This window comes from Sciurus vulgaris, assembly GCF_902686455.1.
Source record: "Sciurus vulgaris genome assembly, chromosome: 3".
Classification (NCBI taxonomy): Eukaryota; Metazoa; Chordata; class Mammalia; order Rodentia; family Sciuridae; genus Sciurus; species Sciurus vulgaris.
In genome coordinates, this window is record NC_136463.1 from 639,588 (window position 1) to 654,735 (window position 15,148).

General features: G+C 62.2%; 1 protein-coding gene across 1 annotated transcript; it reads right to left on the bottom strand.

The window, feature by feature from the left end:
• Positions 1–8,494: 8,494 nt before the first annotated feature.
• Positions 8,495–12,063, bottom strand: UTS2R (urotensin 2 receptor; the record flags this gene model as incomplete). The annotated part of the gene is given in 3 exon segments (XM_079131037.1): positions 8,495–8,535; positions 8,538–9,739; positions 12,041–12,063. Coding segments are annotated over 2 exon segments (1,158 nt in total). The 5' UTR covers positions 9,655–9,739; positions 12,041–12,063.
• Between the last annotated feature and the right edge of the window lie 3,085 nt (positions 12,064–15,148).

The window sequence follows — 15,148 nt, forward strand, 5'->3', positions numbered from 1 at the left end:
GGCCCTTGAGAGGCCAGGGCCAGGGACTGTGCACCTGTGGCCATGCTCTCTGGGGTCTGTAAAGCAAGGGCAGCATTTCTGGACCCCTGGGAGTGAATGGACCTGAGGCCCAGGAGGTCTGGGGCTGAGGTCAGGTCTGTCCCTTGGTTTGGCAGGCCCTCCTGCACCGCATGCCTGTCTTGAGCAGTGGGGCCTCACCGGCTGGAGCGTGCTTGTTTTTGCAGGTTCCGCCATGCACAGGAGGAGCTCTGTGCAGGCAGGGGCCAGAGCTGGCGGCCCTGGGCAGTGGGCAGGCACACTGGGCTCCCACAGCCCCTCCCGTCCCCGTGCTGGGGTACCTGGGGCAAGGGCTGCGCTTTTAAGGGGGAGGTGGTGATCTGGAAAGGCTGAGGGCCCAGCTCTGCTGGTGGGCATGCTGGCTTCTCAGGGATGGCGACTGCGTGGGCCTGTCCAGTTAGGCTGCAGTCCCAGGCCCAGGCTGAAAAGCCGTGTCCTTCCCCACACTTGGGTTCTCCTTTGATTTCTGCCTCTTGGCTTCCCAATGTCATGCTTGGGATGTGCCAGGTCCCTACTGTGAACCCACATGGCAGTGCTGTCCGGTGCCTCCTCCAGGTCACGGCCCTGTGTCCTTTGTGGGGCTATCCTCTGCTATCCTCTTCATGCTGCTGGAGAGCTGTGGCCAGCCTTGCCCAGCTCCACGGTGGCTCGATCTGGCCAGACACTGTGGGGAGAACCACATTTGGGAGGGGACAGGCCCTGGGGCTGGACCAAGCCTCAGAGGCTTCTGGAAGGGCCACTTGGCCAATGGCAGATACTGAATCTACCTCCGTAACTGGGGCCAAAGCCGGTCTTGAGTATCAGCAGCAGGCAGGGCCCTGGGCTGTGGGAGGATGAGCCTGCAGGGTGTCCTCGTGGCTAGGGGAGGATGTCAGAGGGCCAGGCCTGAGCAGCCATCACCTGGGTGACCCCAGGAAGATGACGCTCAGACCTGGCTCCAGCCTGTGCTTCACAGACCCCAGCTTCCCTCGCAGGGTGGGACGGATGAGGCCCTGCTGGCTGGCTCCCTGTTCTTTGGACTTCACCACCGTGGCAGTTAACAGCCCAGCAGAGCTGCTTCCTGGCCAGTGCCACGTGTCTCTGTGCCCTGTGTGACCCTGTACTGCTACGTTTAAGGTCTCCCCACAGACAAGTCACACAGAAGCCAGCGGACAGCCTGGGGAAGATGGGCACTCCAGGGTCAGGTGCGAGATTCGCCTTCACACCTGCAGCTAGTTGGGAGGAGCTGGGGGACCCGTGGACCTGGCCTGGCGGCCTCGCTGCATGAGGATCTCATGGTGCTGCCTGTCCTGCCAGGCTGCTTCTCCATGGCCAGATGTCCCCTGCTGTCAGCAGGCTCTCAGGGTCAGGGTTGGGGGCACTTCCGCTTGTCACTGAGACAGGAAGGGGACTCTGTGGAGCCTGTTTATGATCTCGGAGTCCCCAACCTCCCTTTTCCTGTCCCACCCCAGCCCTAAGTGGGAGGGGAAGGTCCGGCCAGCAGGGGGCAGCACACGACACCAGCTGCTCCCTCACAGGTCCCTGGCTCCGAGGGTGGGGCTGCGCTGGCCCTCCTGCCAGAGGACAGGGGAGGATCTGTGCCTGGGCCTCCCACAGAGGGAATCAGGGCCCCAGCACCCCCACACCTGGCTTGTCCCTCCCTCCCCGCTCCCCTTTCCTCCTTCTCCCGCTCCTCCCCCTCCCCCTTTTCTTCCTTCCTCCCTCTTCTCCCCCCTCCTCCCCTCTACCCCCACCCCACCCTGGGGATTGAACCCAGGGTGCTGCACCACTGAGCTACATCTCCAGCGCTTTTTATTTTTTATTTTGACAGGTTCTCACTAAGCTGCTCAGGCTGGCCTTGGACTTAGGATCCTCCTGCCTCAGCTCCGAGTCCCTGGGATCCCAGGTGTGACCCCATGCCCACTTTCCTTCCTTCTTAACCCATCTTGAAGTCTAGAAGGTGAGGCGCGATGGGACCAGGGCGTCTCCCATTCCTGAGGAGGCTGGAGGGCTCACGGGTCTCCCCCCCACTGCTCAGGGTGGGCTCACAGCCACCCTCGTCCCCTCCTGTGACCTCGACAAAGACGGTGCTGGCAGATGTGCTGGGGAGGGCCTGGCACCAGGACGGGCGCTGGAACAAGGTCCCTTCCGTGGACTCAGGGCCATCCCTCAACACCTCCTGCCCCTCCCCAGGGCCCCCTCTGGCCAAGATGTCCCCAGGGGAGGCTGACTAGGGCTCCTGGGGAGGGGCTGGGCAGTCCAGTGACCCCTCTCTTCTCTGTCTGATGATGAGGCCAATCCCTGGGGCAAACTTGGAGGCATTTTGCAGATGCCCCTGAGGGCTCGCCCTCCCCCAGGAACCACCCAGCCTCTTGGATCCTGGGACCCCTCACGGAGGCCCAGCCCAGAGGCGGGTATCCACCTGTGTGTTTATTTCAGGTTGTGTGTGTGCCTCCTCATCAGGCAGCCGGCCCCCAGGAGTCCTGGCACCGGTGGCTGGCACTGACTGCCAGAGCCACCACCCTGTATGCTGATGCATAGTTCTGGGGTGAGACGCAGGCCCTGGACTGTCAATCACACCGCAGCCAGAGGCTGGTCAAGCAGAGGAGCAGCTCTCCTGGCTCCTGGCCCAGGGAGACGGTTGCCAGCCCACACGCTGCCCCTCGGACGCCAGGCACCGAGTTCCCGCACTTCCTGGTCACATGCACACCCCGGTTCCCCCACAGGTCCTGACGTGGTCTGGCTGACCCTCAAGCCTCCAGTCCCTCAGTGAAAGGGGCTGCCAGTTGGCTCAGCCCAGAGGGTCACATGGGCCTGTGAAAGATGCAGCAGAGGCCAGATGGGGGCAGGAAGGGGGGACCTCTGGGAGGTGACCCCTGGGCTGGTCTGAGACAATAGGAGGCATCCCGGCTGTGCTGGCAGGACAGAGAGGCCTGAGCACTGGGCAGTCCTCAGGCGGTTGGTAGGAACTCTTACTGCACTCCCCACCCTGTCCACCAGACTTGAGTCCAGGAGAGGAGAGCCACAGGATGGTGCTGCCAGCTAGGGCCGGTGCCAGCTGGGTGGCTTGCAGGATGGGGCTCCTCTGGGGTCAGTCCAGGGAACTGCATGGGGCTGGGCTCTGGGCTAGCCTGGCAAAGGTCTGAGTCGAGCTGCCCGCTGGCCACAAGCTGCCTTCCTGCTGGTACCATCATCCGTCTGGAATTTAAATGGGGAAACCTGTCCTGCACATGGGGAGGGAAGGCCCCGCTCTGCTTGGGACGAGCTCCCGAGTGTCTGCCCCATACCCCAGGGGATGACGGGCCCAGGCGGCTTCCCCAGGATGGCCCTTAGGTAGCCAGGCAGGACCCACCTGGCAGGCAGGTGCAGGCTCTGGGCCGGAAGAGCTCCAGCTTTTACAGACTAGTCACAGTCATGTCCCTGCCACCCTCCCAGGCCAGGGCCACCTCTCACCCACAAATGCTGTCACTGTGGTCACCCTCAACCCAGGAGGTGCCCCTCACATTCCTTTTGATGGAGACAATGTCCCAAAGCAGAGAGCTCCCTGGGCAAGTAAACTGTGGTGGCTACGTGTTACAGGTGCTACTTCCCAAGTGCTTTATTCCTGGAAAGATCAGTACAGGGGACTTAGGTGTGTATGTTTCCTGTTGGTAGGTTACCCTGGGCGGGGGCCTGGGGGCAGTGAGATCTGTACCTCCTTGCCCTGGTGTGTCCCCACACAGCAAGCAGGGTCCTGCTGTCCTCTCACTTGACCCATGTCAACGACATCTTCAGTGCTTGCTGTGAGGCCTGGGGTCCTGCTGTCCTCTCACTTGACCCATGTCAACGACATCTTCAGTGCTTGCTGTGAGGCCTGGGGTGGCCACACCTGGACTCTGTAGCCCCTGGACAGGGCTGGGCCACTCCCCTGGGAGCTCAGCGTGCTTGAAAAAGTTCCATGGGGCCTCATGGACAGCCTGGGAGATGTGGTGTCCACCCCCTCTGCCAAGGAAGAGGGGATCCAAAGCCAAGTTCCAGAGCTGCCTGGAGACATACCAGCCAGCTGGCCAGAAAAGCAAGGTGCCTGGAAAACTGACCATGTATAGGCGTCCACGCTCCAGCGAGGGACATGGTACACTCATTCATTCATTTGTTCATTGACCACCAGGCGCTGGGCCTTCCACTGACCCACCTGTGGGGCTCACAGCCTACCTGTCTGAGGCAGTTGGGTGGGCTCAGTGGAGAGGAGGATGTTCCCTGTGGCCTGGCACAGGACCCCCTCTCCTGTCCTGAAGCAGTGACACCCAGTCCAGCCAGTCCCCATGCCAGCTGCTCTGCTGCTCGAGGTCTTCCTGGGAGCTTTGCGGGCTCTGCACAGTGAGGACCCCCCCCCCCCCACTTAGCCCCGCTTCGAGGACGCTCCGTGGACCGAAGCCCACCTACTCCACACATTCCACCCCAGCTCAGCATCTCCCCAGGGGAGCCTAAAGCAGCCTTCTCTGCAAAGAAATCCCTTCCCCTAGACACACCCAAATTGCAAGAGGTCCAAGTTCAGGCCAAGGACAGGAAGGGCCCTGCCCCGGGTGAGCGCCCATGTTGAGTCTCCACCGAGACTGTGCCAGCATGCACACCACCCCTGGCCACGTGGCCGAGACATTGGCTGGTTCTGAAGCAGCCTGGTTCATTTTTGCCCCACACTGCACCCAGGTGACCACCTGGAGGTAGCCCAGCTGCACCACACCAGGCGGCGAGTGTGAAAGCTGCTGGCACCCAGACCTTCAGAGGAGATTCTGCCTCCAGGCTGCCCGCCCAGTCACAGGAGCCACTCCCTGGGCCCACTTTGCTGTGTCCTGCAGGAGAGCCCTGAAAGACCCCGTCCCAGGCTGGCCGTGATGGTGGCACCCTCTGCCGATGGACTGACCATTGCAGCACACCTCACACAGGTGAGTTTTAGGTGTGCAGCTAAAAGCCATTGCTGGTGGGCAGCAGCCCAGCAAGAGGAAGGGAGGCCCAATGTCCAAGCCATCCGCACACACCCACAGGTGTGCTCCTCTTCCCGGCTTCTGCTGTCCATCTCACTCCGTCTTACCTGCCGCAGTCCATGGATCCTAGGCCGCACAGAGTCCTGGGCAGAGGTGTGGCCAGGGTGGGCAGGGCCGGGGCGGCTCCGTGCCTGCTGCGCTTCACCTGCCCGGGAGCGGGGGAGCTTCACGCACCGCCTCCTGGCTTTGATGGTGCCTACTGCCCCTGGGAGCTGGACTCGCAGCTCACTGGGACATGGGTGCCAGGAGTGAGGCCAAGAGGACTGACCAAGGTGGGGTGGGGGTGCCGAGCTCCAGCAAGCTATGCAGCATCTCTGTGTGGCTGTGGGAGGTGTGAGGAGAGGGCCAGTGAGGGCCAGTGAGGGCCAGTGAGGGTCAGGTGAGGGCCAGTGAGGGTCAGGTGAGGACCAGGAGAGGGCCAGTGAGGGCCAGGTGAGGGCCAGGAGAGGGCCAGTGAGGGTCAGGTGAGGACCAGGAGAGGGCCAGTAAGGGTCAGGTGAGGACCAGAAGAGGGCCAGTGAGGACCAGGTGAGGGCCAGGAGAGGGCCAGGGAGGGCCAGGGACGGCCAGAGTGGCAGCCCCTCTGGTCTGTGGAGTGCTGTCCTGTTGGCACCCTGCACACCTGCTCTCTGGCCTGCTGTGTCAGGTCCCTGCTCAGCAGGGCAGCTGCCTCCTTGGTTTCTGCAAGGACACTGCCCAGGGCTCACCTGCTCCTCCCGCCTGGGGTCTCCAACCCGCCTCTACACGCAGAGGGCGCCCTGAGCTGTGCACACTCATGGACATACATGCCCCTATCCTCTAGGACTCTCCCTCCCGGGCCTGTGGGGACATCTGGACGCCTCAGAGACCCACGCGTGCCCCCACCCTGACCTCAGCTGAGGGGGATGAGGCCAGGACACATCTCAGGCTCGTCCCCTGTGAATCCTTGCCCTCTGCTCCAGAAGGCCCTCCAGTGGACCAGGCAGTGCTGAGGTGACTCTCTGGGCCGTGGAGCCACCAGCCCTCAAGGGACTTGATGATTCGGTGTGTCCAACGCAGGGGGCCACAGGGTCCCCAGAAAGTCCCTCCTCTGGGGCATCTTGGCTCTGGGGGGTAGGGGCCTCCCAGAGGAGTGGGCCGGGTTGGCGGCTCTCCTGCCCGCCTGCCCACTGTGGGTGCTCCTGTGTGAGTCTTCCTGCCACCAGGTTTCTTCTCGTTCTCATTTGTTCTGTGTGCTGAGGGTGGGGCCCTGGGCTGGTTCACGAGGTGGCCCGCACTTCCAGTATCCCCCACCCCTTCCTGAGGCCCCGGGATGGCCACCTGTGCATGTCATCCCCAACACTTGGACAGTCTTAGCCATATGGGAGCTGTCCCCGCCCCTGACGAACATTCTGGAGCTCTGCCTGTGTCAGAGGGGCTGGCAGAAGGGTGGGCACTGCCAGGTGGGGTCAGAGGGCAGTCCAGCATGAGCATCCCCAGGCTTGGCCCTGGAGTGGAGGGGTGTGGTAGGTCAGAAGGAGACTCCCCCCCTCCAGCGCCAGGCAGGTGCCCCACAGGCCATGGGGCTGGGGGACGGACTCCCCCACTTAGTGCCAGGCAGGTGCTCCACCGGCCATGGGGCTGGGGTCGGACTCCCCACCTTAGTGCCAGGCAGGTGCCCCACAGGCCGTGGGGCTGGGGGATGGACTCCCCACCTTAGTGCCAGGCAGGTGCCCCACAGGCCGTGGGGCTGTGGGCAGGACTCCCCCACCCAGCGCCAGGCAGGTGCCCCACAGGCCGTGGGGCTGGGGGCAGGACTCCCCCACCCAGCGCCAGGCAGGTGCCCCACAGGCCGTGGGGCTGGGGGATGGACTCCCCCCCTTAGTGCCAGGCAGGTGCCCCACAGGCCGTGGGGCTGTGGGCAGGACTCCCCCCCCCAGCGCCAGGCAGGTGCCCCACAGGTCGTGGGGCTGGGGGCAGGACTCCCCCCCTTAGTGCCAGGCAGGTGCCCCACAGGCCGTGGGGCTGGGGGATGGACTCCCCACCTTAGTGCCAGGCAGGTGCCCCACAGGCCGTGGGGCTGTGGGCAGGACTCCCCCACCCAGCGCCAGGCAGGTGCCCCACAGGCCGTGGGGCTGGGGGCAGGACTCCCCCACCCAGAGCCAGGCAGGTGCCCCACAGGCCGTGGGGCTGGGGGATGGACTCCCCACCTTAGTGCCAGGCAGGTGCCCCACAGGCCGTGGGGCTGTGGGCAGGACTCCCCCACCCAGCGCCAGGCAGGTGCCCCACAGGCCGTGGGGCTGGGGGATGGACTCCCCCCCTTAGTGCCAGGCAGGTGCCCCACAGGCCGTGGGGCTGTGGGCAGGACTCCCCCACCCAGCGCCAGGCAGGTGCCCCACAGGCCGTGGGGCTGGGGGATGGACTCCCCCCCTTAGTGCCAGGCAGGTGCCCCACAGGCCGTGGGGCTGTGGGCAGGACTCCCCCCCCCAGCGCCAGGCAGGTGCCCCACAGGCCGTGGGGCTGGGGGATGGACTCCCCCCCTTAGTGCCAGGCAGGTGCCCCACAGGCCGTGGGGCTGGGGTCGGACTCCCCCCCCAGCACCAGGCAGGTGCCCCACAGGCCGTGGGGCTGGGGTCGGACTCCCCCCCCAGCACCAGGCAGGTGCCCCACAGGCCGTGGGGCTGGGGGATGGACTCCCCCCCTTAGTGCCAGGCAGGTGCCCCACAGGCCGTGGGGCTGGGGTCGGACTCCCCCCCCAGCGCCAGGCAGGTGCCCCACAGGCCGTGGGGCTGGGGGATGGACTCCCCACCTTAGTGCCAGGCAGGTGCCCCACAGGCCGTGGGGCTGTGGGCAGGACTCCCCCACCCAGCGCCAGGCAGGTGCCCCACAGGCCGTGGGGCTGGGGGATGGACTCCCCACCTTAGTGCCAGGCAGGTGCCCCACAGGCCGTGGGGCTGGGGGATGGACTCCCCCCCCAGCACCAGGCAGGTGCCCCACAGGCTGTGGGGCTGGGGGATGGACTCCCCCCAGATACCTACTCCCATGAGTGCTGAGGCAGAGGTGGCAGAGCTCTGGCTTTATTGCTCCAAGTGCTGAGAAGGGAGAGCAGAAGCCAGGAGTTTGGGGCAGGGGAGAGGGAGGAGGTGCCCATGGCTGTTCCCAGCTAGGAGGGCAGCAGGGAGGAGCCCTGGCGGGCCAGGTGCCCTGGTGGCATTGGCGGCCGCTCTGGGACCAGGAAGCCTGGGAAGACCAGCGCCCACGGGCCTTGGAGGCCAGGCCTGGCTCCAGAGACATGGCGTGTGGGAGGAGCGTCCGGGCATGCTGGGGAGGTGCCCGGTGCGCTGAGGGGAGCAAGGGAAGCAGAGCGCAGGTGAGTGGCACAGGCTCTTTGGCGAAGGGCTTCAGGAGGGGCTGCAGGAGTGACCTGGGTTTGGGGCCTTCCCTGCCTGGGTCCCCCGCATGAGGCTCACACGGGGGACTCAGACACAGGCCCCACCAGGGGCTGCTGGGGACAGTACAAGGTCTCCGCGGCCTGTTGGCTGCTGGAGGACAGCGAGCGGCCTGAGTCCTGCTGGAAGTGGACATGACTGGTCAGGAGGCCACTGGTGCCCACAGGCCCACGGCCACCGCTGCCCGTGGAGCGCGGGCGGCCCCGTACGCACTCACGGTAGTTCCTGGTGAGCAGCGTGTAGAGGAAGGGGTTGAGGCAGCTGTTGCTGTAGGTGAGGCAGGTGGTCAGGTAGTTGACGATGCGTGCCGTCTGGGGCGCCAGGGACAGGGCCGCGTGGTACTGGGATAGCAGCTGCCACAGCCAGAAGGGCAGGAAGCAGGCCCAGAAGAGCAGGACGACGCTGAGGATGAGGTAGAGCACCCTGGGGTTGGGCAGCCGCCGCGTCTGCTTGAAGGAGGCCCGCTGCGACACCCAGTAGGCCCGGGCCAGGCGGGCATAGAGCAGCCCGATGGCCAGGCCGGGCCCCACGATGCTGGTCCCAAAGAGCAGAGTCAGGTAAGCGCGGTGGGCACGTGGGCCCCAGGCCGGCAGGCACAGGCTCTTGGGGCCTCGGTGGACCAGCCGGATGGCCAGCATCATGGGCAGGGTCAGCAGCAGTGCCAACAGCCAGGTGCCCAGCACCAGCAGCTTGCGGTAGCCCTTGGAGCGCTGCACAGTGTCCAGGGGCTTCAGCACTGCAGCGTGGCGCTCGCTGCTCATAGCGGTCAGGGTGAAGATGCTGGCGTGCATGGTCAGGAGATCCAGGCTGAAGAGGACACGGCAGCCCAGGTCGCCAAAGTGCCAGTGCTTGGTGATGTAGGTGGCCACGATGAAGGGGATGCTGAGCAGGTACAGGAGGTCCGCCAGCGCCAGGTTCACCACGTAGGCATACATGGAAGCCGAGGTGCGCAGGAAGCGGCATGTGACCACCAGCGTGTACACGTTGCCCACCATGCCCACCAGACCCATGGCTGAGAGCACGGCTCCCAGGGCCCCCATGGCTGCCAGGTCCTGCAAGGAACTGGGCTCCATCAGACCCGTCCAGGAGCTGTTGACAGACACGTTGGGGCCACCAGGCGGCTCAGGCATGGCACTGCCGGTCACATCCAGCACAGGGAACCTGGTTGTGGACACTGGGCTCAGCGCCATCTCTTCCCTCACACTAGGCTCTGGCTGGGACGTGCTGCTCCTTGAGAAGGACGGGTGGGGTGTTGTCTTGGGCAACCAGCCCGTCCTGTGGGAGAAATGCCCATCAAAGGTTCATGCCTGCAAGCCTGCGACGGACAGCTCCCACAGACCATTGCCCATTTGCAGAGGTGCAGGGGACTCCCAAGAAGACCCCCTTCTACTTCATCTGCCCCGCTCAGGAGGACCTGGGAACTATCTGGAGCCTCAGTGCCAAGGCATTGAGTTGACTGAACTTTTCTGAAAAGCAGAGCACAGCTGTGCAGACCCTCAGGGTCAGAGACCAGCAGGGTGGAGCTGGGGGTCCGTTTTCTTCCAACTACAAAAGTAATAACTGCTGACTCTCAAAGTACAAATTGAAATCTCCATTTATCAAAGGAGGAACACAAGCCAGGACCCTCACACCACACACAGAGCCCTGGATGGCGGACTGAGCCTGGACCCTCACACCACACACAGAGCCCTGGATGGTGGACTGAACCTGGACCCTCACAACACACAGCTATGGATGGCAGACCTACATGTAGAAGGTTAAACAGATCAATCAATCTGGCTTCTGGAAGAAAATGGGAGAATATATGCATGACCTTTGGGAGGAAAATTTCTTTCTTTTCTTTTCTTTTTCTTTTTTTTTGTGGTGCTGGGGATTGAACCCAGGGCCTTATGCTTGCAAAGCAAGCACTCTACCAACTGAGTTATCTCCCCAGCCCAAAATTTCTTTCTTTTTTTTTTAAATGAACTTGATTAAGAGCATTGAGAAAGTACAAATGTCAACCATAGGCCGGAAGATTATAAGAAAACATGGAAAGAACAAACCAAAATACACAAAAGGAGCATTGATCAATAAAGACTAACAACCTGGGGTGGAGGTGGAGTAAAAGACTCGAGCGGTTGGGCATGGTGGCCACACCTGTAATCCTAGCGACTTGGGAAGCTGAGGTAGGGAGAATCCTTAGTTCAAAGCCAGCCTCAGCAACTTGGTGAGGCACTTAGCAACCAGCAAGACCCTGATTTTAAGTAAAATATAAGAAAGGCCTGGGAATGTGGCTCAGTGATTATGCACCCCTGAGTTCAATCCTTAGTACCCAAAACAAACAAACAAACAAACAAGGAACAATTTAAAAACCTTGAACAGGAGCTGGAAAAAGGATACCCAGTGGCCCAGATGGCCAACAGAGCACAGAAAGATGCTTGGCATGGCCAGTCGGCAGGGAAGTGAAAATCAAAACCAGCCTCCCCTTCACCCCGCTGGGATGCTACAGTCAGGAGGGCAGACACCCACTGAGTATCGGGAGGATGTGGAGGAACTGCATCTCCTGTGCTGTGGCCAGGAATGTGAGACAGAGCAGCCGCTTTGGAGAGAGTTTGGCACTCCGAAGGTGAAATGGGCGCATCCTGTCTCACCAACAGTCCCACTCTTAAGCTCCTACCCAAGAGAGAGGACCACAGATGCTCACACAAAGGCAAGAGTGAGCTTTATGTCTAGTAAGGAACTGGAAACAACCCAAGTGTCCATAAATAGCAGCATGGACAGGCAGACTGCGACATGGCTATAAAGGTGTCCCTGGCAACAAAGAGGACAGAATTACCACAGCCGTAGCTCACACACACCATCTTGAGTGGAGGTAACGGGGCACAAATAGCTCACTGTGGCTCTTTTGAGGCTGAAGAACAGGCATGGTCAACTGGGCAGGAGGTCAGAGCGGCCATTACCTGGGGGTCTCCTGGCCTGGACACTGAGAGCCTCTGGGGGCTTGGGTGTGCTGGCCACACTAAACTCAGCACTGCACACTTAAGACCCTTGTTGGCCCTACAGGTTATCTTCCCAAGGAAAAGAAGGGCCTAATGGTAGGAATTCTTAAAGGAAAGAGAGAAGACCCTGAGGGCTGCCCTCCCTCATGTCCAGCCATGTGTTGCGTCTAGATGGCTTCCCTCTGCATGTCGGGGCTGATGCTATTAAGGATTAATTCGGGCTGGCCCTACTCCAAGCGATCCTGAGCTCCTGCTGCAGAAGGGGAAGGGACAGGTCCCAGGCCCCTCCATCCCCCCACGGGGCTGCCTCTGGTCTGATGAAGCGGGCAGGGACATCCTTTCTCACAGCCGGACCGCGCACCCGGGACAGCGCGCAGGGCCCCTCCCTGCAGTGGCCCCACCTCCTGGCCAGTGCCCAAGCCCTCTGTGGGTCGCCCACCTTAACAGCCCCCTATGGGGCTGTTAAGAAGGCTAAGGGAGAGCAGGATGCCCAGCGGCAGACCCTAAGTCATAAGTAAGGCGCGACCGCGCACCGTGCGCCCGGGCCACACGCGCCGCACGCAGCCGGGGTGGCACTCGCCGCGCCGCGTGCGCTTACCGGGGTCACTGAGCCATCAGATCTGCCCCAGCCTGGGATCGCGCTCGGGCAGCCACCTTGCCTGGCGTCGGGTTGCTCCCGGCAGGTCTCCAATCCCTGCGCGGACACGGGACCTCGGGAACTTCTGCGTTGCCCCAGCCCGCGGCGCGGAGCGTCGGCAGGGTTCGCCTCCTGGACTCCCAGGCAAAGGAGGGAGGTGCCCGCCGCCGGTTCCGTCGGGAGAGCGGCGCCGCGCCCGGCCCCTGGCCGCAGCCGCCACCTGCCCGGCCGCCAGCTGGGAATGTGCCGCGGCCCCGCGCCAGCTCGCGGGTATTAATAACCCAGCGCGTCGGCCGCAGGCCGCGGGAGCCAAGGGAGCGGGCTACCGGGCGGGCAGCTCAGGCTGGAGGAACGCGCGCCGATGGCGGGGTGGCGCTAGAGTTTTGGGGAGGGCAATGTGCCGGGAAGGTCCCCGTCTGGTCACATCTCACCGGGCTCAACCCGGGGGGCCTGGGCAGTGACCACTCGCAGCCTCCTCTTGCAGCATCCCGCTGAGTCTTCGTGCCATCGGATTCTCCGCTGTCAATCAAGTCCTGGGGGCAGGGCACCCTCAACCCCTTCCCAGAAAAATCAGGGTCTTGAAGGAGGCAGGCTGGTGTGGAGCCTGTGGAGTAGCTCCAGGCCAGGCAGGGCGGCAGGGAGCTCGCAGGGCCCGGGTCCAGCCCCAGGTGTCCCGTTTGCAAGTTTCTGCAGATGCCATAACCTCGCAGGTCTGGGGATTCAGGGGGTCTGGTTGCATCTGACTGACCGACTCCTCCACCTGGCCCTCCTGACTCAAGGGTCTTTGTTCTCAGCCTCTCACACTCTAGCGGAACCCACAGAGGTGACACAGGAGCAGCAAGGCCCTGGATGTGGGAGGGCATCACGTTGAAATGAAGCCCCTTTGCCCTGCGTCCTGGGCACCTCCTCTCCATCCTCCCGGGACTCCACCTCTGCCTGCAGGCCGGCTGCCAGGGTTTGGGCCATCTGTGTGTGGTCAGCTGCTGCCTGTTGGGCCTCCAGTGCCTCTCTGCAACAGGGGTCTTCCCTGGCAACCCAGCCCCTTCCCTCTCTTCAGGCAGCTCTTCTTCCCCAGGTTCCACCTGGAATGTGCTGTCTCCTCTGGGGCCCTACTATCGCCTCCACATGCCTGCAGAGCTAAGCAGGTGCCCCTAGCCCTGCCTGTCACTGATGTGCAGGTGGTACACGGCCCAGGAGGATGCACTGTGGGGCAGGGGCAGGAGAGGGTGGAGGGTGAAGGTGGGACCCTTAAGCCTTGTCACCCCTCGCCCAGAGCCTTAAACTGAGAGCACCTCTGGGGACAGCATCCTGGAGGGTTCAACGGGGTGTTGCAACCAAGGTTGAGGGAAGGCCAGGTTGAAGGGACAGGGCAGGGGACATCATGGCTGCTGCAGAAGTGACTGCTGGGCAGCATTGTGGTTTTGGGTGGAGGACTGCACCACTGTCCCAGCCCACAGGGAGCATGTGGACCTGGCCTTCCTGTTGCCCAGCTGGATGCAGAGGGCCTGGGGAATCCATGTGGTCATCCTCTCTGGACCTAGAGAAGGCTGGAGCATGCTTCTGAGAGTGGACACTGAATATCTTGCACAGACCCCAAGCCCCAGGCTCATTCCCCTGTCCTGAGGAGTTGAGAGCCCCATCTGTCCTGCGAGAAGACTGCACGTTCTTAGGACTCACTCCATCTCCTTAGGCCTGAAATGGATCACACATTTCATTCTGGCCATGGTCATTCTGCAGCCAGGAGTGTTTGATCCCAAGGAGACTGTCATGTGCTCTGCCCCATCCCTCCAAAATTCCCTTGCAGGTGTCCTGGTGGCAGATACTGGCTGGATTTCAGTCTCAGACAGGCCCCTTGCCCTGACAGCTCATTGCCAGGACCTTCACAGCAACCAGCTCAACCAAAGGACCAATGCCCAGTGGGGTTTGGCTCAGTGGTGGAGCCCCCCTGGCCAACACAAGGCCCTGGCTTTGGCTTTAACCCCTGGTTCTTGGAGGAGGGGAGAAGAGCAATGTGCCTTTTCTTTGCAATTGATCTTAGAAGCCTTTTGCACCTGCAGACATGAGGAGGGATAATCACCTGCTCCAAAGCCTCTGGAGGAGCAAAAAGCACTCCCAGCCTGGACAGGAAGATGGAGCCGGCCCCAGGTCTCCCAGCTCTGCCTTCCCTGAGGTCCTCCAGAGGCAGGTGCGTCTGCACCAGCTGCTCCAAGTTGGCTCAAGAGGATGGGACTTGCTAATACAAGAGCCCAAGAGTCGTTCTATAACTTTAAAAATACGATATCTAAGGTTAAGAGGTCACACAGAAAAATCAGCTAACCCAAATGTCGTTCAATAGGAATGATCTGAGCAATGGAGAGACAAGGCGAAGAATAAAGCCACAGGCAGTGAGAGATAAGAGGCCCAGCCATCCGACTGCCATGCAGCTGGAGCCCCAAAGAAGAGGAGAGAAGGGGCAGAACCAGTATTGGAAAATGTCGTAGCTGGGAAGTTTTTGGACCTGGTGAACAAGGTCAAGAGACTCAGCAAGTTGCAGGCAGGAGAAGCACACCTCTGGTCCTGAAGACCAGAGATACAGAGATAGCAGCGAAGCTGTCGGGATGAAAACAAAGACAGGAACGATAATCAGGACAGTTGGATTCTCTCCAGCAACTGTGGACCAGCAGAGCTCAGCCCACTGCTACCCAGGAAGCTCTGGAAACTTCAGGCCTGGCTTGGGAACACATCCAGGAGGGGCGTTGCTGCGGTGGCCCAGCCGGGGCTGGGCTGGACTGGGGACAGACTCTGGGGATGCTGCTTTCTGTTCCATGATTCGCCATCCCTGCTGAGGGTGGAGTTCTTTCCTTCCTCCCTCCCCACGCTCCCAAGTGTCCTTGACATCCGATCTCTCCAAGGACTCCTTCCCTAGTGTTTTGTGAATCCACACTCCAGGGCGTTGGGGGTGAGGCTGGGAGTGGCCCTCCCCATCTCTGTGGTTCCCAGGCACTGGGCTTTGGGCTCAGGCATGTGCTCAGTGCCCACTCCTGGGCAGAGCTTGTGGGTCCACTCTGCTAGGTCCTGGGAATGCTTTGT